This window comes from Bacidia gigantensis (assembly GCF_019456465.1).
Source record: "Bacidia gigantensis strain McMullin 20006 chromosome Unknown contig_180, whole genome shotgun sequence".
In the NCBI taxonomy this organism is placed as follows: Eukaryota; Fungi; Ascomycota; class Lecanoromycetes; order Lecanorales; family Ramalinaceae; genus Bacidia; species Bacidia gigantensis.
In genome coordinates this window covers 70354-90592 of record NW_025408596.1, presented here as the reverse complement: position 1 = coordinate 90592, position 20239 = coordinate 70354, and the positions used below count along the sequence as shown (strand labels likewise).

The window sequence follows — 20239 nt, the reverse complement described above, 5'->3', positions numbered from 1 at the left end:
GGAACGAGTTAGATGTATGCAATGCAATGCAATGCGTAGCGATAGCAGGCGTTCCTACGTCGCGATAGACAATCAGAGATCTCGAAACATAAAGTAGGCGAGCTTGAATGTGTTTCAATTCAACTACCTACCTATGAGCCTGTTATTCACCGCGTGTTTAAAAGTTGGGGCCAGAAGGCAGCGGGAGAGGGAGCGGTGGCAGCTGCTTCCAAAAACTCCCCGTACTCCGTAGTCTTGTCAACTCCTGGCATTGATTGCGGGTTGTACAGTCACAGTGACCGTCAAGTATGTGCTTTGTGACGACGAACCAAACAAAAGATACAGCCAGAATTGAAAAAAATATATATATATGCAAATATGGCGACTATAAGCATATACCACACTCTCCATACTTCAGTTGGTAGAAGGCACGGCTGTAATAGTTCCAACATTAACCGTGAGGTCCCGTGTTCGAATCACGGTGGGGAGAGAATTGTATTTCTTTTTTTTTTTCGCTTCCCCCCTCCCCCTCTCCCCCCCCCCCTTTTCAGCACATTTCTAGGCTTATTTCTTGCCAGAGGCTCTTAGGACAGGGGAGGGTGGGTGGTACTACCTTAATCTTCTTCGCATACTTGCCATTGTTTTTCTTTCTGCTACAGGTGGTGCAGGTACAAAAGCTAGGCCGAGTTGGGTGATGCGGTGGTGCGGTGGTGCGGTGGTGCCAAGCCACAGCAACTTTCCATTTTTTCCCTCTCGTAATCCTTGTGTATTATTCAACAAACACCCCCTCTCCCCCTACCGCCGCCTACCGCCCCCTCACCATCCATCACACATGCCATTACTCCTTCCATTACACAACCCAATTACCAAACACCCCCCGCCCTCCCATCTCCTTCTTCTTTAGCCGAAGAAAAAGCCCCGACCACACCACGGCGCTTTCCCCGCATTTCGCTTACCACTGACATACATGCAGACGTCAAACTCCCGCCTCCTTCCCCCATCCCCCCCATCCGCGCTGCTGGGAACAATAACTGCTCTCAAGCGCAGCCCCAAAAAACCCAGAATATCCTCGAACGCTTGGATGATGATGATCACGCTGGGTATACTTCTCAAAGCACAGAGCTGCCAATGGGGGCCAACCGCAAGACATACCTCCAGTTGGCGCGCTACCGAGAGGGAGGGAGGGGAGCCGCGGTGTGAGACTTCAGCCACTGTGGTCATATCCCCCGCCCCGCCTTTACTTCAGAAGTTTCTTCTTTCGGCTGTTGATTTGTGCACTGTGTATGAATGGATTGCGGTGGTTGGGTGGGTGGGTGGCAAATGGGGGTTTCGTTGCGGAACGCAGTTTGATGGTGATCCTGTGGGAAGGGGAAGGGGAGGGGGGCAGGCTTGCTTAACAGAGGGTGATTACGCACATTTTGGTGGAGTTTGTGCTTCTTCGTGGTGGTGGTGAATGTTGATGGATTGCTGCAACATGTGTATATACGTGTAGATGAGTAGACGGTGAGGAGTCACGTATGATTCTTGAATGTTTGAATGTTTGAACATTTAGTGAGTCTATTAGATAGCTAATATATGTTTAGATGCCTCCTTCCAAGGTTTTCAACGCCATTCAGTATGTGCATGCCATTGGCCTCTCGCAACAAATTTGATCATTGTGAATCTGGTATCATGCTGCCGAATCGAAGAGCTATCATTTTCCTCCCTTATTGGAATCTACTCATCAAATCCCTCACAAATTTCCCCTTCACCTTCCCTACCACACAACTGACATCAGACGCCCTACAGACACCACCCGGGGCAGGATGATTGTTTGAAGGCTGAGGCGTCGTTGTCGTGTTCGCATTTGAAACCGGGTTCGTTGAATTCCTTAATTCTGTGATTCCAAGAGCATCAGTTGCCTGCTGCAGAGTCGAGGATTGCCGTCGCTCGTGGGCTTCTTCAGGTGCTGCTTCTCGCGTGAACACGAATTCTGCTTCTGGTGCTGCTTCTTCGGTGATCCGAGTGGGTTGGAGTTCGGAGTCACGTTTTGAAGCTGAGGCGGGCTGGACACCGGTGACGCATGCTGTGTCTGTGGCATTACAGGTGCTGTTATGGGGATTGCTTGCGCTTCCGTGGAAGCCTAGGCTGTCGATGGTGACGACATCCTGGGGGGTTTGTTGATGGGGTGTGTAGTCCTGTAGTGGTTCTTGTGTGGTCGATGGGGCGACTTGAGCTTGTGGCTCGGCCACGGGTGCTTCAGATGTCAGGGTGGCGAGCACTAGGCTGCTTAGGAAGGCGAATGATGTGTGATGCATACTGTGTGTGGTGGTGCTGACTTAAATACGTAGAGGAGTTATGTGTATGAGAAGGCACAAGTGTGCTTTCTTGTAACGATTGAAGAGTAGAATGTTTTCAGAATGAAACACTTGAGGCTGAGAAGGAAGAATGAATGAATATTGAGGGGGATTATATCATGAACATAGACGCTATGACGTGAAGCAAATTGATAGGGAGGTGGAGCATATGGAAGTCAACAAAGCTATTTCAGCAGGTCCGTTTTCTAGGCCCAAGCTTGCCACTGCTTCTGAATACTTCCACAGCGATATTTCCAACGAAAACAGTGGGTCGCGCTGGGTCGTGCCATTCTCTAGCTCGCACGGGCAGTTTTGGGTAGAGCATTTCTTGAGCGGCACCTTGTTAGAACAAGCCTTCCGAGCGACATATTTTATTTTCCGATTGCACAGCTTGGCCGTAAGGTTCTGAGTGGACCGTGCTATAAGCTCAACGGCCGGTAGATGCAAGAAAATTTCTCAAGGGCATCAGAGACCGACCCTGTGTGGCGCTTATTGGCTCTGCTTCGGCTATGGCTGAAGTGCCTGACGATCTCACCCGGCGGCAGTGAGATGTCTCAGAGCTTAAGGGCTATATCACGATGATGGTTATCTGTGCAGTCTCTTGGGCCTATAGCATTGACCGTAGTCATCAATCATGGATGGTACGTGCGTTGCGTCCATATGCTAATGATAGGCTACTCACAGACGTTTGGTCTCATTGGCTTGGGGAATAACCATAGCTTCCCATCTCTCCGGTATTCCAGCACGAATCAGGCACCAAGCTGTTCATCCAAGGAAATATCCGATAGCTACGCACGGATTCCGAATCCTGACACTATCATGATTTCATGACAATGGTTCTGCTTTCTCCGCTCCATGGCACAATCGCTTGCAGCGGTCATACCGTTACCATTACCTAAAGAAATAGTGTCGTAAATGGAGAATTGAAGAGAGGCGACGATACGATGTACATGACGCATGTATTTTCATCCGACAAGAACGTGCAAACGAACTGAACGGCGTACCAGTGAGCGTCAACGTGAAAGTAAAGCGTCGCCTTGGAAAGCAAAACAACAACTTATCAGGAAGGCGATAAACGCGTTGCGAAATTGTTGCAAACCTCTCATAGCGTTCGACAGCAACTCACAGCGGCTCTTGCAGCAACAATCATTGCGAGACTGTCTAATTTGTCTTTGTCTTATCATCCTGAATAGGACGAATGTCTCACTGCTGCCGACGTAGTTGCGCCCAAGCGCGTTGGGTCTTAAAGTGTACAATGGTTTGCTGAACTCTGAGGCACTTCAGAACGTCGCATTATGTTTGAAGGCGATTTACTGATTAGTCCGGGCTTTCTAAGTGGCTAAAAGTGGTATGTGGAGGGTTGACGTGAAGCGTAGTTGAGATGCGTCGAGAACGGCAGCAGTCGCACAATGACTACCCGCCTCTCGAGTGGTCTTAGTTTACACCTCTCCATTCCCATCACGCTTACAAAGCGAACGTATGGATCGTGCGATGATGATTCCTTGAAATTGTCCGCATCAGGCTTTATGCTCTCGCATGGAAAATAGCTAGATGTGGTGTTACTCACTTTGACGGCCCCTGCTTCAGGCAGCTGATCGGACCAGAACGCAGTCCCTCTTCCCTTCCTAGCTGTCCTGGTTGTCGCATCGTCTTCTACTATGCCCTCAATGGGCTCCTAGCCCATAAGCGGACTGGATGAATTCGTCCCTGAAGAGCTGGAAAGAAGGGTACTGAAGATGCAGCGTAGTCCCGGGAGCTGTACTACAATGACACGGTAGAAAGAAGAACTTCTACATTAGCACCAGCTTGTCATTGCCATTGAAAGAAAATAGGTGTTTGAAGTCTTCACAAGGCTACCGTCATCACCAGAGGCTGTTGCAGCACGAGAAAGATTGAAAAGCTAAGAATAGATGCCTTATAAACCTTAGTAAAGAGTTCCATATTGAAGCCGAAAGCTTGATTGATATTGTGAGTGACCACCACATGTCCTTGAGCCAATAAGACAAAATTTCGAGAAAGCCTTGCGTATCCCACGCCGCGATCCACACCACCTCTCATCCCCCCACGCGCCAGCTGTCTGAATCTGTTGAGCATCTCGGAAAATATCCTGCTTCGTGCCTTTTCGGGGAGGAAGTAAAGCTTAGTGCGGTTCCGGTGCATTCCAATACATGAAACAAAATTCTCCGGAGAATGGCGTCACTGTTGTCTCTCGCATTCGAGATCCTCATCGTTGCTTTCAAGCATTTCGAGATGTCCAGGTGGTTCTCAGGTTGTAAGCGCGACTTGCGACGATCTCATTCCCACAAGGAATACAGTGTTTGCGCCTTTAGCAACATGGGGAGAGGCGATGGCAAGCACGCAATACTGCTCGGTGGGTTCCTTTGAGAAGTCGTCTCTGTGTATGTCGCTTCGGCTCAGCGTCCTCATCCATCAATTGCTTGTGCTTTAAAGTCAACGATCCAAAGACTCTACCTCAACTCGAGCCAGGTGATGTAATCAGCAATGCAGCTGTGTTGCCTTCTTCGCAACATGGGAAGAGAAAAGCAAGGGAGCCTGACTGTTCCCCATGCTTTCGAAATTGCAAACATTGGTCTCCCACCAATCGTCGATTTGATTGGCGCTGGTGGTACTGCTGTCCCTTATGGACTGGAATATTCTTGCGCATTCGCCTGCGAAGCTCGTGAGAAGCTTCTTTGGGAGTTGACTCTTGTGACGTCGAGGCAGCCGGGAAGGGGGGTCCTTCGAAGATGAGGTTGGCGGTATAGTGAGTGGAAGACGAGGATAACTCTCGAATTTTCTTTTCGTGTCTTCAAACGGGTCTTGCGACTCCATGTGGTCCATGGCATCTACTGCATAAAATGCCCGCGCCAGATTTGACGAATCAGCGGCCAAGCGCGTCTTCCCTTGTTGATAGTAACAGTCTGAAGTGTATCGAGATCGAGGCTCGCTGTTGATGGGAAACGCCCCTGTATGATAACCTCTGAATAGTTGCGTCAACTGAGACTTTTCAAAAGAACCAACAACCACAGCGAATAGATTTTTCTCAGTTGTTAGGGCGTAGAAAATGGCGATATCATCATATCAAAATTCCCCACGAATCCCAACATATGCTGTTTTTTCCACTTTGTAATAATTTCCACAACTGATGATTTGGATACTGTAAGCAAAAAATCTTTCGATCGCAGTATTGAAGTGCTTTTAAATTAATGCTCTATTGGCTTAGGTTAAAGCAATAATGAATCATTCGAGGAATCAAGATTTTAAGCTTTTGATAGATTGCTCGAACAAAAAATCCCAGAATTTTCTTGTGTGGCTACCTTTGTTGCCGTTTCGATCATCTCGTTAAGAAAAGCTCGCCAGGATTTTTTGGATTCATCAGCGCCGTACTCGACAAGTACCTGCAGCATTCCTGCATCACCACGAGATGCCGCCTCATTGAAAAGAGTCAGTGAATCCCAGGTGGTCGGATTGATGTTCTTGACAGTCTGAAGAAGGAGCTCCAAGGCTTCTATATATCTAGGGCTTGCAGCTCGACCCCAGTATGTAGTCTCTTTTTCGGAGACGGATCTAGCTTGGCAGATTTTTGACATAACCCATGCCATGATTTTGGTGTGATCCACTTCGGAAGCTTCGTGCAACGATGTGCTCCCCAGCATACGTCTAGCGCCGATGTCCCCTACCCTAGCCAGGATCAAATTCATGATTTCGGGGTCGTCGCCGAATGACCATGCAGCCTGCTGCAGTATTGTCCTTAGGGAGTGTCATTATCGGATTCGAGATCTGTCCTTTCGTCCTGCACCAGTAATTTGACTAATTGCTTATGACCACACTTGAGCGCAATTGATAATGGCGTTCCAAGCATCCCGAGAAGACCTGCTTCGTTGATGGTTTGACTACTCACTTGGTTTAGCAACGCTGCACAGACTGACACGGGCAGACAAAAGTAGGCGGCAAGATGAAGACAGTTGCAACCCCACATTTCCGACTGCGATATTTCATGACGCTCCGCTCGTTCTGCGGGCGCAAAGTTGGTTGAAAGTTGCCGTGCTGTGTTTTCAACACGTTCCTCATCCTCCAGGAATGACAGCACTTCACTCTCTATACTGAGATCGAAGCCTCCTTTGACGATGTGGAACCCCCAGCTATTCACGGCATAATGAAAGAGGGCGATAAGGCCTTCGAAGTATTCATGATCCGTCGGAAGTTGTTCTAGAGTATTCATCGATGCAATTTGAAGACATGTCTTTCCAATGTCGATTTGTGCGCTGGCAAAGTGAATCTCGCGTATTGAGACTAGGAAGGAATATGCCGTATGATGAACCAAATGAACGAGTCCACTGTGTGTCTCCACTACTAGCAGTCCACCGCAAGCCGATAGGATTACATCCTCATCAATGAAAGCCGAAGCGTCTAAAGATCTATCCTCTGGACGTAATGAGATGGCTATTTGAAGAGCCCTGATGCTCAATGGTCGCGAGCAGAACACAGTCCAAGATAAAATCTTTTTGGCGAGAAGCTGATCTTCATCGTTTTGTTCTCCAATGCGTGTCATGGCGTCGTCGTATATAAAGTCGATCTGCTTTGGCAAGATATCCAAAGACTCGGCGATATCACGCTTGTTCCGCTTTCTTGAGAGAAGCATCATGTGCTGGTGAGTCAGAAGAAACCTTCCCTAATATGTCAACATGCTACAAGCCAAGGTAGTCTGCGATAGCATCTTACATTCCATGCGCTTCCGCGAGTAATGCATTGATTATTCGTTCCTCAAGCTTAGGGTCGGCGGACACCGACCTCTCCAATATTGAGGACTGTCTGATCTTGTGCTTCATATATTGAGCAAGATCGTCCGCCTGAGCCTTGATGATGATCTTCGCCGAGGCTTTGGTCTCCTCCTGAATCATATCAATCGGCCTAGAAGTTACTAAGGTAAAGTAAATGGGCGGCAACTCGCGGATCATTTTCGTCAGATCCCGTCTGGTGTCTTCGGAGCACTCGTCGAGAGCATCGATGACGAGATAAACTCTGGTAAACACTGTGCTTACAGCCTCTAAGCACAGCCATAGCTCTTTCAACCGCGGTCGCGTGTTACGAGAGCGATGTTGGTGACACATCTCACGAACATGAGGTAGTGACTTGGGATTTTGCAGCACCAAATGTTTAATAATCTCCGATAGTAGGATTTCGCACGTTTGGGCACTTCTATCTTGGTAATTGCAATACGCGAAAGCCAGGCCGACATTACTAGCGACCAAACGGTTCTCAATGTTATCGATGAGAAGTGATCTTCAACCTAGTCAGCTCTGGGAATTCATGATGATTGGGTAGTCTCATACACCAGCATGGTCTTACCCGCTCCAGGAATACCAGACCACCATAGCACCCGGTGCCTCGCTTCCATCCAGTCAATGACTTCCGGCATTTCCAGTATCCATTGGCCAGTCCCTTCCACACGTTTATCGGCAATGTCGTGATGCTTTGTCCATGCGTTGTTGGTTGAAAGCCAGTCTAGTACACGCTGATCCTCGCTTGCCAGCTGTTTACACAGTATATCATCGACTCTGTTGCCCACAGCCTCAACGCGTTTGTTCATTTCAAGGGTGGCAGCAGTGTTACTTTCCCACGAAGACAAATTCTGTTGCTCGAGGGCGATCATGAACGAGGTCTTCTGCCGCTCGATTTTGACCAAGATCTCAGCCACTTGAGATCTTTGAAAGGGCCATATCATCTTAGTGGCTGTCCTTGAACGGCCAGAGGGTTTTAATTTAGCTGCGAGCTGCTCGAGCGATGCCTTAAATTGCTCAAGCGGGCCATCCTCGCCAACCAAGGCCTGGAGGGCTGACGGATGACTACTGCTCTCTGTGCTTTGTCTCGTTGTATCTTTGAGCATGTAGAGGTAGCCAGCAGTACTGCTCAACTCAGACAGCAGGTCCTGACGGTCTTTGGCAGCATGAGTTGCGCTGCGGACATACTGAATTACATGTTTCGTCAAATCCAGTACAGTAATGATACTCGCCGTGATGCTCAAAGGATCTGCCATCCTTCATAGTCTGGATCATATACTCATCAGGCTTTAGGGACACCTGGACCAAACCTCAGCAAGAAGTTGCGTTGGTTGTCAGAGTCGTCGACAGTCTCGCCGCTCACAAGGCTATAACTGCCCCTCGTGCGCCACTATTGCACTAGCCACCATCGCCACCCTGACCTCTTGGCGCAATTCAATGTCGCAATTTTTCAGCTGGTGATTTGAGATTGCGACCCCCGAACTGGTTCATGCCAGACATAAGACCAGTAAGACGGTGATTGATTGCGAAAGACCGTTGAATAAACCTTCTTACACATCGCCATCTGCTCACTCCTACTTCATGTATCTCTGCCACCTTGGCTATCGCGATCTTCCGCCCATACTCGGCCATCCCTATGTACACCGCCTCTATATCACACCGAGCCTCCTGGGCTCAATGACAAATTGGCAACGACTTAGCGCTGTGCACCTACCCCTGAGCTTCGCAGATGAACGTGGCCTGCAGCTTGGACGTGCCGTAGCATCAAAAGCCAATCGACCGGCCAGATACATGATTGGGTGCCACCCTCTCTCCCCCCTGACCACGATCTCTCTTCATTTCCCGCCCCAACCTCACCTTCCCTCTTCAGGCACTTTCTAACATCAGACCAAGTCCTTGGATCATGGATGAAAGAAGCTTGTTGACCACTCAGCGCTTTACACTTGCTTTACACTTTCTCCTTCAGGGTCTGGCCATGCATTGGGCTCTCTGTGGGGGCATGTGGCTGGCTGAGCTCACGATCTATCAGAGCGGGAGATGTACCACCGTCATCTGTAGCTCCGGCAGTTCCTCCATGGGAGCAGGAAAAATTGGAGAGCCCTCGAGGCCTGAAAACCACGACCGCGTGTTGTTGTCTGACTCCTGCTGCTTTCCTCCTTCATTCATCAGCTGCTCAATGCTTGCGGCGTTTCCAAAAGTTTTGCTATTGAGCGATCCATTAATGCGCGTGCCGTTATGAGAACAGTAATACTTATTCTAGGCGTCGCGGCGTCCTTGGTGTCTTGCCAGTCAGTGGCCGATCTGCCTGGCTGCTCCGTAAGTACAACTCGGAATATGCATCAACGATGAAGCTGTTAACGCATCACTAGCTCGGCTGCTTCCAATCTGCTATTGCCTTGACCACTTGTGGGACCGCAGATTATGTCTGCCAATGCCAGACCAAAAACGCGGCCAACATCAAGCAATCTGTGACAGGATGTCTCGCAAGTTCGACATGTACGCTTGGAGACCTGCAACGTAAGTGCTCGAGCGAAGGCTCTTGAACATGCTAATGTCATGCTTTGCAGAGGTCAAGACCTGGAGCGATTCTTTCTGCCCACTCATCCTCTCCTCTGCCTCTGCCTCTGCCTCTGGGCCAACCCAGTCTTCAGTACCAACCCCGAGTTCCTCTGCTTCGCCAGCTGTGGTAACTGAAACAGCGACATCACCTACATCAGTTTCGCCGGTGGCGACTGGCTTCAACGCAACAGCGTTCGGCGCAGGAACACCTGGGACGAGTTGGGGAACAATCAAGCACTCAGGCTCAAAAGCCAATAGAGCTCCTGCCCTCGAAGCCATCTCAATCATCCTACTTTCGATCGCGGCCATGATACTTACGCTGAGGCTTTTCACAAGAATATACACAAAGCACATGAGGCAGGCCGTCCGAGGTATCTGGTGGGACGAGTGGTTTGCCGTGCTAGCTCTCATAGCAACAGCAGGTATCACCACAAATATTCTCGTCGGATCACAGCATGGAATGGGCAGACATTTGCCCGCAGACTTTACGCTTGATGAAATGGTGACCTTGATCAAGATTGTATATGCTTTCATCGTCAATGTCACTGTCGCTTTCGGAACTTTGAAAATCAGCATTCTATTCGTGTACTTGAGAATGACGCCCCATAAGTCCCATAAGGTTGTCATCTATACGCTCATGGGCCTTGTGGTTGCACACAACATCCCTGCATTACTGGTAAGCAAGGCTCGGTTAGGGAAAGGAAGACGCTGACCCATATCTTAGGGCCAAATATTTTCTTGCACTCCCATCCACGAGTATTGGAACCTTGGCTATCCAATCTTTCAGAATCCTCATTGTATCAACATCCTAGTATTCGACCACTTCAATAATGCATGGTCAGCCCTTGAAGATATTATCATCTGGATGCTACCAGTCCCGACCATATATTCCTTGAAAGTACCTATACAACGGAAGAGCGCTCTCTACGGACTGTTAGCGTTCAGTCTGATATCAGTCTTGTGCGCAATTTTACGCATGACATTCGTTGTCCTCTGGGTTCGATCCGACGACATCGCATGGGATTATATACTCATCCCTTTCCTGGCTAACATGGAGTGTTGCGTTGCGCTTATCACAACATCTGCGCCGGGGATCCTGCCTTTTCTGAGATCCAGCACTCCGGCCCCACCAGCGAGGCCTGTACCAAAAGTTGAAGTCGAAAAGGCACCCTCAAGCGGCTATACGTCCGAGAAGGATCTTGAAAGTCAGGACAGCACCATGGTTCCATCTACAGCCAACCAGACAGATCGAAGTAGCAAGACCTGGAGTTTACTGAGCAGACTTCGACCTGGAACAGCGATGAGTAAGCGCGCGAGTGCGTTCATCGATCCGAATCGACGTTTGACGACTTGCAAAAGCGAAACAGAACCATCTGGACGGAGGACAGAGCTGAAGGATTTTGACGATGTTGAAGACGTCGTGCCTGGCGTGAAAACGGAAGCGAAACTACAAATGAAATGATTCTCATCACTTACGAAACATACGAACACAAGTTCAAAAGCTATTGTAATACGTTGCTCTGTTGCGAGGCAACATAACCTTGATGTCGACAAGACTAGGAAAGCACGACCAAATGACCAACGCCATTTGCCAACGACTTTGGTCAAAGACTTTGGTCATCGAATTACACTCTTCGCATCACAAATGTTCTACAGATTATTGAAACAGTATAGCCACGTACCAGCGCTACCATTCGTACTGAACAAATTTACAGCATACATACAGCAACAGCACAATGCCACCAACAATGCCGGCCTACCCCCCTACCGCCGTCAACAACAACTCTCCACCATTTCCAAATCTCCTTCCTTCAAGCCTCCTTCCCTCCGCAGCCAGCTGCACCCAGTCTGCTCCTCCTGCCTGCACCACGCTAATCAAGTACTACCCGAATCCACCCTATACCTCCTCGACAGATTTGTGGGAGCGCGCCTCTCATATCGATACTGGCCGCTCACTGTTCATGTTCTGCATCATCTCACAGTTCCTGATCTGCAACTTATTCTTCCGCGACCTTCCACAGCGTGTCATCACCCACGCTTCCCGCACAAGCTGGCGAACGGCCTTGGCTACCTGGATATTTCTGGCTCAGGCGCTGATTACATATTCTCCGTTCAGCTTCCTGATCTTGTGGATCTCAATGGAAAGGATGTACGATCCCGATTCCGCAGTACATATCGTGATAGGATGGGCTGTGGGGGCCATCACGGGACTCTTCCGGGAGCCCTGGTTCAAGGGAGTCGGCATGATAGAGAATGAAGAGCAGAGAGAGGGAACCATCAAGGAGGTGATCTTGGGCAAGCTGAGAGACATGTCGCTGCCCGTGTTGGTGTGCGTGCTGCTTGGGCTTTGGTATGGTGGGGGCTTTCAAGGGTGGCAGATTGAGCTTTTTGCGATGTGGATGAATCTTGTGCCCGTGATCATTTGGTAGGCTGTTGAGGGCGAATGGAAAAGCGAGTTGGAGGACGAAGTGAGCAGTGAAGGAAACATAGCTCATGTATATGGTAAAAGGCTCCTGAAGAGGAGGAATGAGCTTTTGGAGCCATTGGAGACTAAGCAGGCATGAAGCATACGGAGATGGCTATTACACATCGATACATATATATGATTCAATATCGGTCACAACAGATACTGTTCAAGAGTCGCACGTTGCATACATTTATTGCTTGAGTAAAAATGCCATTGATATTCCGTTTCGGGTCTGAAATAGGGCTAAACGAAAGCCTTGGCGAATTGATTCAGTCTCAACCGTTCCATTTTTCTCCCATCTCCAAGTCACCACAATGCCTCCATCAAAGAAAACCAAGCTCACACACGATACCAACCCTCAAGACAAACCTATGGCTTCACTAAACGAACCCACAGTCTCACAGCCCCCCTCACCCTCAAACGCAACACCCCCACGACCATCCTCCCCTCACCCACCTCCCACCTCCTCACAACCCTCAGACCGCCCCCCTTCCCCCCTTCAGACAGACCCTCAGACGCCACATCAACTCCACAGCCCACAGACAAAACCTCCGACCGCCTGGCCCGCTTCAAAGCCCTCCGCCTCCGCGCCCAACAATCCTCCCAATCCAACCTCCGCGCCGCAGCCGCGGAATCCAAACAGCAAGCGACGGACCCGAACGCTCTCACAGCGCTACAGCGCAAACAAGCGATCGCATCGCACAAGCTGCTGAAAGCGGACGTAGAATCGGAAGGTGGGGATTTCGAGCGGAAGAGGGCGTGGGATTGGACGATTGAGGAGAGTGAGAAATGGGATGAGCGCATGGAGAGGAAGAAGGTGGCGAGGGAGGGGGTGGCGTTTCAGGATTATGCGAGCGAGGCGGGGAAGATTTATGAGAGGCAGGTTAGGGAGATGGGGGATGTGAAGGGTGGGGGTTGGAATGGGGCAGGGGGAGGGGGTGGGGTGGATAAGGAGGCGTATGAGCGGGAGAAAGCGGAGATGGTGATGAGAGCTGCGAGGTCCGGCGGGTTGGAGATTGTGGAGACGGAGGACGGGGAGTTGGTTGCTGTTGATAAGACGGGGACGTTTTATACGGATGGGGGTGGGGCGGGTGGAGGGGGGACGGGGTTTGTGGATCAGAAGCCGGCGAAGAAGAATGTGGATCGGTTGGTTAAGGATCTGCAGAAGGCGGAGGAGACGAGGTTGAGGAAGCGACGAGAACGGAGGGGGGGCGATGAGGGGGATGAGGATATTACGTTTATTAATGAGAAGAATAAGCAGTTTAATCAGAAACTGGCGCGGTTTTATAATAAGGTATGTCTCTTTCTCTTGAGCTTGGGATGGGGAGGTTGCTAATGAGGGTGTAGTATACGGCTGAGATACGGGAGAGCTTTGAGCGTGGGACGATGATATAGATCGGTCCAGAAAAGCAGAAGCAGAGCCAGGGGACAATTGAATCGAGGAGCGTTTCTACACAGAAGGGTATCATCTATCCATCTCCCACCAAGACCGACAGCCTCACAACATCCCTCTCCTCCACCCCTCCCCTGCCAGCCCCTCAATCTTCGCCGTATCAACCACGCCCTTCACATCCGCCTTCTCAATCGCCTCAACCACAGCCTCAGCCACCAAATCAGCTTTCAAAGGCTTCTCCACCGCGCCTGCAAAAGACCCTTTAAATATCCCCGATAAACGCCCGCCTAAAACCCAGTTCACCATACTACCCACCTCTCCTGCCCACGCTATGGGCATCGTGAACTTGCGAGAGGTGTCGTATAAGAAGCCTGGTCTGATGAATATACTCCGCAGCTTGGGGAACTTCGACGCAATGGAGGATTCTGCTTCGCGCTTGCTCCTGATGTAGCGACGGGGCAGCAGGGGCGCGCCGCCGGCGGCAGATATGTAGACGAAAGTTGGGATGTTGACGTTGTTGGCTTCACGCGCGAGGACTATGGCTGTATGTACCTCGCTGTTAGCAAATGTATCCGTAGAAACCCCGTTTCGACCATCCAAACTTCTCCTTTCCCCTGCCCCTGCCTTTCCTTTTACGTGTTCCCCTCCCTAACCCAATCCAGTCCAACTCCTCTCCCCAACCCAAACTTCAACGCCCCAAGTGAAAGAAAGGCAAGACATACCACTATCCCTATTCATCAACTCATAAGTAACCTGCCCATCCTCCTCCCCGCTCTCCAGCCTCTCCGCCCCCTTCGTCCCAGGCTGCTTCCTCTTCAGCGGATTGCGCGCTCCCCCGTCCAAACTCCACGCGCCCTCTTTAAATGTCTGGAAGACTCGCATTATGCCCGGTATCGTATCTGCTTCCCCGCTTAATACGCCCTTGTAGTCGGCTTCGAGGAGGATGCCCATGCTGTGGATTACTGCGTCGACCTTCCCCAGCCCTTTGTCTGGCCCGTTGCTGCTTTGTTCTTGGACGGCTGAGTTGGTGGTGTGGGAAGGGGGATGGGTGGATGAGGAGGTGGAGGTGGAGGAAGGGTCGGTGGGGGAAGAGCTGAGGTATTGGCGATAAGTGCCTGGGTCTAAGAGGTCGGCTTTCTGCCAGTTGATGGCTTTGGCCCAGGAGGGTTCGTCGGGAGAGGAGGTTATCGAGGACCACGTCGGTATGCCGGAGCGCGAGAGGGAGGTTATACGCCAGTTTCGGGAGGCGGCTGCGCGGCAGATGCGGGAGCCTGGGTGGATTGGGGAGTCAGTGAGTGTGTGGGTGAAGATGGAGAGTGTGGAGGGAAGAGAGGGTAGAGGGAGAGCGGTGAAAGGAAGGGGGGGGCTTGTAGTTGGGGAGGAAGTAGGGAAGGGAGGGAGTTAGCATAAGAGAAGGTTTGGGGCAAGGGACAGGGCAGCGAGGGAAGGCGGGAGGTACCAAGGAAGCCATTGCCGCCGCAGACGACGATATGTTTTGCCATCGGGGCTGGAGAGGAGGAAAGCGTTGTTGGTAGTGGTGGAGCGCGTGAAATTGGTGAAGGATTTTTGAAGTCGGTGATGTCAGTCTGTATTTTCTTGGCAAGACGGTCTCTAAGGGGTCAGATTGGGGTGAACAAGGGCGGGAGGCCCCTAAGGGCAGCCTGGGATACATGGTCTCCGAGGGGGTCATCCCCCTATGAAGCCTGGAATTGGCATTTCTCACGACATTGATCAACTTTGTCAGTCCATCTCATTTGAACTCTTCCCAAACCCGTTCAAAATGCAGAAGCTGAGTCATTTGCCCCCAATTATCTACTGATGGTATGTTCCGCCTTGTGATCTCATTCCCACTCCCACTTCCCCTCATCAAATACCTCTCCATACCTCTCCCTCATCTCCCCTACCAACCTCTCATACCTCCTCTCCGCCTCTTCATACTCTCTCTCCCTCTCCCTCACCCAATCATCTATTTCCTGAAGCCCCTTCTCAAATTCCTCAGGGTCCAGCTCTTTACGCGATAGTTCCGCCCTTCTGTTTAGAGCCTGCATTTTGCAGACCGCAAGTGCTGTGCTGGCATGAATCACGTCTCTGAAGGCGTCTACCGTCTGCGAGCGAGCGAGGTCGTGGTCAGTGGCGTCGTGTTTGGTTTTGCACCCTGTGGTTTGTGGGTTAAGCAGGTATTAGATGAAGGGGTTTGGGGCTTACCGCAGAGCTCGTGGCCATGTTTTTCGGCACCGATTAATGGGCGATTTTGTAAGATAGCCTTCATGGTGGTTGTTTATGAATGGCGAAGGTAAGGGTGCAACGTGATCTGTGGTGCCTGCGTCTGCTCTCTATTATGATACCTGTGAAGGGCTACTTTAAGTGAGGATTGAGTCGACGAAATAAGACAGACAACCGAGGGTTGCACAGGGGAGAGGGTTTCATGGTAAGGGTGTGACAGTGCCTTCGCCACATATAACTGGTCGTACAGTGCCAGCGCCGATATTCGTACATGGCATGTTTTAAAGTACAGCGATAGTCGCTTCGATTTATGGAGATACCGCTTCAAAATATGGTCTTCTAGTAACAAGGCTTTCTGGGCTATTTTCGTTGGCACAATGGGCATGAGATGCTTCTCGTCTAACGAAGACTGCCTTCTCCGAATTTCGTTTACTTAATAGGTGGTTTGAAGAAGGCCTTAACACCTATATCGAAGGCTTTGCAGGAGACGAAGGAGCTCCGGGACAAGCTAGAAGATTAGTGTTATAAGTCCTACAACTAACGCAGGGATGTATTTCATTAGATCGGGGCGATTATCAATAGCTTTTAGATTATTAGGGGCTTGAAAACTTAATGGCAGTCTCGCGTAGTAATCTTGTTAATTTAAGAAATAAAGAATTGAACCTATTGCAATAGTTTTTATCTTTGGGAAACGGCTGCTAATAAGGATGTTATTATGAGATAAGTCGCAGATTTATTAAGGCGATATAAACAGGGACGCTAAGATAGTACGTATGTTGTAGAGAACTTCCAATCTCATTATAGCACTTCTATAAAGGCGGCGCCGTGCGATCTTAAATTATCTTGCAGTAGATACTTATATCGCAGCGTGCCTCTGTCTCCGCCGCGCGAGGTTGATCCAAGTAATTTAGCAGACTTATTCGTTCTTATAAAACTTTGGAGAACTGATTTTAAATATGAAGAACAACTCTTGCGCCGTCCCAACATATGGATTCTCGGCGAACGTGCCTATGCAAAAAGAAGGGCTTGCTAAATTTCACCTTGTAGAATTGCATACTTTTATGACACATTTCTAAGGAAGTGATTGGTAACTAATATCTGGAAGTTTTAATGTCATTATAATCTCCGAAGGCATTATTATATGCCCAAATCTAATCCTTGTCAGGATATGCAGAACTGGTGTCGTAACTCATGACGTTCATTCATCATCATATTTCTGCATTTGGTTGTCATATTATATGTTTTGCGAATTTCATCCATAACTTCGTTCAGACGTATAAGAAAATTGGTGCGTTGAGGTTATGCAAATATTGAAGGACGCCGAATCCTTTTGTGGACTCCAAAGTTAGCGGCGATACTTATTCAATTTGAGGCCTGAGATGACATAGGTGCTATTGATATAGAATGCTCGGAGATTGGTTCATCGCTCTGTTTGATCGACTCGTGTACCGGGCCTGCGACCTCTTGAGTCGCCGAATCCTCGGCTCCATACCTGACCAGGATTTCTTCGACTTCTCGACGGCGCGTTTCTGCTTTCTCAGATATTTTATACGTTTCATCATACCTACAGATGTAAAGAGGACTCTTGCCTTGAAGATCATTGTGTAGACTCATGTATGATCCTTCCCTCCATTGGTCGCCCTCATTACTTCCTGAATCATTAGGGTCGGCTCCCGCTTTCAACAAAATCAAGATTCCATAGAGGTCCAAATACCGCACGGCAATTTGCAGTGGTGTCACGTTGTAGGACTGAGCGTTTGGGACTGCTCCATATGCGAGGAGTTGCTCTACTATACAGGTTCCCAGAGTTACACAGCTAACGTGTTCATGACGGCCGATGAATAGTCGGAGAATTTTTGAGGCATCAACAAGACTTTGGGTCATTTCTAACAGTGAGCTCAGTCCATTCATAGCGGGCAAGTAGCATGATACTATTGCTTCGATAAGAGTGCCATCAAATTCAAAATCTTCATACCTCTCCATTTTTTTGGGTTTGCAGCCCGTGTAGACAGTCATCTCAAACCTGGTATGCTCATGAGTAAGTAACTTCAGATCTGGTCCTTCTATGAACTTCTTGGTCACAGGCATGGTAGAGCGTCTGCAGAAAGTCCAGTAAATCAAGTGCGTCATTTGCATGCACTTCCTGTTTTGCGCTTCTGTCCATTTGATTACCCAGAAGTGCTCGCTGCGGTCTATTAGGTCATTGAAAAAGAATGAATTCCTCTCAATGCTGTCAAGTATGGTACAGATGGTACTGAAGCAGGCGTTTGAAGGATCAAGGAGGCCAAGAGCGATATCAAACAGAGTTTCATGTTCCGAAATTCTTTGAGCTAATATTCTCAGTGCAAACAGGGCGCACATAGTACAAAAGATGTTAAAGTCTCCGAATACAGCGTCAAGAATGCTACTTGAGTTTGAGACTTTGATTCTGTGCATTCCTGTTGTGTTCAAGTGTACCTTATGCGCTTCCGCAAAGACTGCACTCAAGGGTTGCTTCATTAGACTTTCTTGTCTAGTGGCTAGTTTTGCTGTATGATCTTGCATAAGCCTGCTGGCGTCAAGGTATTCGCGAACAGTGTAATGTGCGAAGTTCACTTCAAGAGTATTGTATGTATCTAGATCACTCGAAGTCGCCGGGAACATCTTAATTAGACAACCACAAAGCTCCTGTAGCGTCTCCTTGTCATGATAGAACTTGTATTGAGAGACACCTCGTCTCATTGTCGCCTCTTCAGCCACTTTTGCGAGAATATGGCAAGGGATACCGTGGGCAAATAAGTCGGAATGGAATTGCATCCACTGCAACAGAGAATGAACAACAAGAAGTTCAGCCTCAGTGAAACTCTGAAATATTCGGTCGTATGTCTCATGGAGCGTTTCCGGAAGATTCTTGAGAGCATTTTGAATGTTCTCTCGTTCACATTTCAACCGTCGGACGATATCTAGCTGGCAAACCGCCCATCGAAACCTGATAGAAAGATCAGCGATCAAATCTAGAAATCCATGTATTTACTCACATCCCTCTGGCACCTTTCGATACCGCATCTTCTATCTCGTCTAACAGGTCTGGTGTAAATCGGGCAAATCTCCCACTCGAATGCACGTATGACCGAACGTAGACTCTGATATCAGCACTAACGAAATCGTTATCCATTGACAACGGTACTGAAATCTCTTCCATGACTCTCTGGATATAAGAATACTCTCGACTCGACGCGAGAATCTGAATGTTCTTGGGTCCTTCGCTGGCCATGAGGTCTTGTAGGACTGAAAGTAGGTTTTCCTCCCCTTTACTTTCGTCAAGAGCATCGATGAACACATACACGGTCGTGAATTCCCGAAGAAGCGCTTTCAGCGCACCCAACAGACTTGCAAGATTAAGTTCGACTCCATCTCTGTGGTATCTGAGCACCTCAGCTGGAATCGTGTTGCTGCTTCGGCACAGACACTCGAGGAGACATTTCAAAAACGGTATCGTTTCATCCTGATTGTGACCGTAGAAGCAGAAATAATACACGCAGACACATCCAGTCATCTTTTGAGCCTCCATGCGCTCTTTTAAAACCTCAATGAGATGAGCCATTAAAAATGTTTTCCCGGCGCCTGGGATACCGTGGATCCATAAACAGCGTGTCTTCAATGTAACCCAATCTTGCCACTCAGGTAATCGAAGGACCCAGTCACCAGTCCCAGGCTCGTAATCTTGCGTGGCTTTGTAGAAAAGGGGCGAGGTGTCGGTGTGCCGCAGCCATCTGAAAACGTCACTGCGTTGCGTCTCTAACGGAATTACAGGCATCAACACAACCGAATCTGTATATCGCAAGTGAAACGCTGACCTATGAGAATCTCATTTGCCTTCAAAACCTCTGCTTTGATCTCTCTGATGTCTTGCCTGAATCATGCGTTAGTCCTATGCGGCAACAACTGTATAACCAAATAGATCAGATTGCTACGAAGAAAATGTAGTTAACTGGAAATCTGATAGATAAGGCACAAAAGGAAATAGAAAATCTTTTTCAAGACCAATGGACCATAGAGCCCACCGTGATTGAGAGGTCAGCTCGAGATTGAGAGTCTCTTTCAAAGGCCGTATGCCCTCAAGCAACCTCCTCGCTTTAGTTTCTTTCAGCGGCCAAGCCAATTCCGTCAGCCTTGCTTTCAATTTACGTTTCTTAGATCCCTGATCTAGTGTTTGGACTGCCCCAGAAGGGAACAGCTGTTCCAGTTCCTTGACAAGTCGAAGGCATTCTTTGACGGGTTGATCCACGCGAGAGTGACTATCTTTCGAACTTTCAGGCTCGTTATCACACGACTTGAGGAATTCCAGGTCTGCCAGAATCGTCTTCAATGCCGATATTTCCACGAATATTATCTTGAGATCGGATGGGGCGTCTTGTACAGTCTGTATATAATGCTTGCATAAGCTAACGATACGGTCGGCGATCTGGACGACGGCTATGATAGCTGGCCCAATTGCAAGAATTTCAGCCATGCCCCCCGA

General features: G+C 49.1%; 6 protein-coding genes and 1 non-coding gene across 7 annotated transcripts; 3 read left to right on the top strand and 4 right to left on the bottom strand.

Annotated features, from left to right (window-relative positions):
* The first annotated feature begins 382 nt into the window (after nucleotides 1-382).
* Nucleotides 383-469, top strand: KY384_002942. Its single transcript has one exon. It is a non-coding gene; the product is annotated as a tRNA-Tyr (tRNA).
* A 1216-nt stretch (nucleotides 470-1685) lies between these two features.
* On the bottom strand, nucleotides 1686-2276 carry KY384_002941 (uncharacterized protein; the record flags this gene model as incomplete). The annotated part of the gene is made up of 1 exon (XM_044811463.1): nucleotides 1686-2276. The coding sequence occupies one exon, from the start codon at nucleotides 2274-2276 to the stop codon at nucleotides 1686-1688; it is 591 nt and encodes a 196-aa protein (XP_044670596.1).
* A 3790-nt stretch (nucleotides 2277-6066) lies between these two features.
* KY384_002940 (uncharacterized protein) lies at nucleotides 6067-8352 on the bottom strand (the record flags this gene model as incomplete). The annotated part of the gene is made up of 3 exons (XM_044811462.1): nucleotides 6067-6943; nucleotides 7038-7511; nucleotides 7649-8352. 3 exons carry the CDS (start codon nucleotides 8350-8352, stop codon nucleotides 6067-6069), a joined length of 2055 nt encoding a protein of 684 aa, XP_044670595.1.
* A 1201-nt stretch (nucleotides 8353-9553) lies between these two features.
* KY384_002939 (uncharacterized protein) lies at nucleotides 9554-9964 on the bottom strand (the record flags this gene model as incomplete). The annotated part of the gene is made up of 1 exon (XM_044811461.1): nucleotides 9554-9964. One exon carries the CDS (start codon nucleotides 9962-9964, stop codon nucleotides 9554-9556), a length of 411 nt encoding a protein of 136 aa, XP_044670594.1.
* Nucleotides 9965-10007: 43 nt separating this feature from the next.
* On the top strand, nucleotides 10008-11117 carry KY384_002938 (uncharacterized protein; the record flags this gene model as incomplete). The annotated part of the gene is made up of 2 exons (XM_044811460.1): nucleotides 10008-10331; nucleotides 10380-11117. 2 exons carry the CDS (start codon nucleotides 10008-10010, stop codon nucleotides 11115-11117), a joined length of 1062 nt encoding a protein of 353 aa, XP_044670593.1.
* Nucleotides 11118-11793: 676 nt separating this feature from the next.
* Nucleotides 11794-13517, top strand: KY384_002937 (uncharacterized protein; the record flags this gene model as incomplete). The annotated part of the gene is made up of 3 exons (XM_044811459.1): nucleotides 11794-12080; nucleotides 12519-13416; nucleotides 13470-13517. The coding sequence occupies 3 exons, from the start codon at nucleotides 11794-11796 to the stop codon at nucleotides 13515-13517; spliced, it is 1233 nt and encodes a 410-aa protein (XP_044670592.1).
* Nucleotides 13518-17100: 3583 nt separating this feature from the next.
* Nucleotides 17101-20230, bottom strand: KY384_002936 (uncharacterized protein; the record flags this gene model as incomplete). The annotated part of the gene is made up of 4 exons (XM_044811458.1): nucleotides 17101-18706; nucleotides 18756-19515; nucleotides 19575-19630; nucleotides 19782-20230. The coding sequence occupies 4 exons, from the start codon at nucleotides 20228-20230 to the stop codon at nucleotides 17101-17103; spliced, it is 2871 nt and encodes a 956-aa protein (XP_044670591.1).
* Nucleotides 20231-20239: the final 9 nt, after the last annotated feature.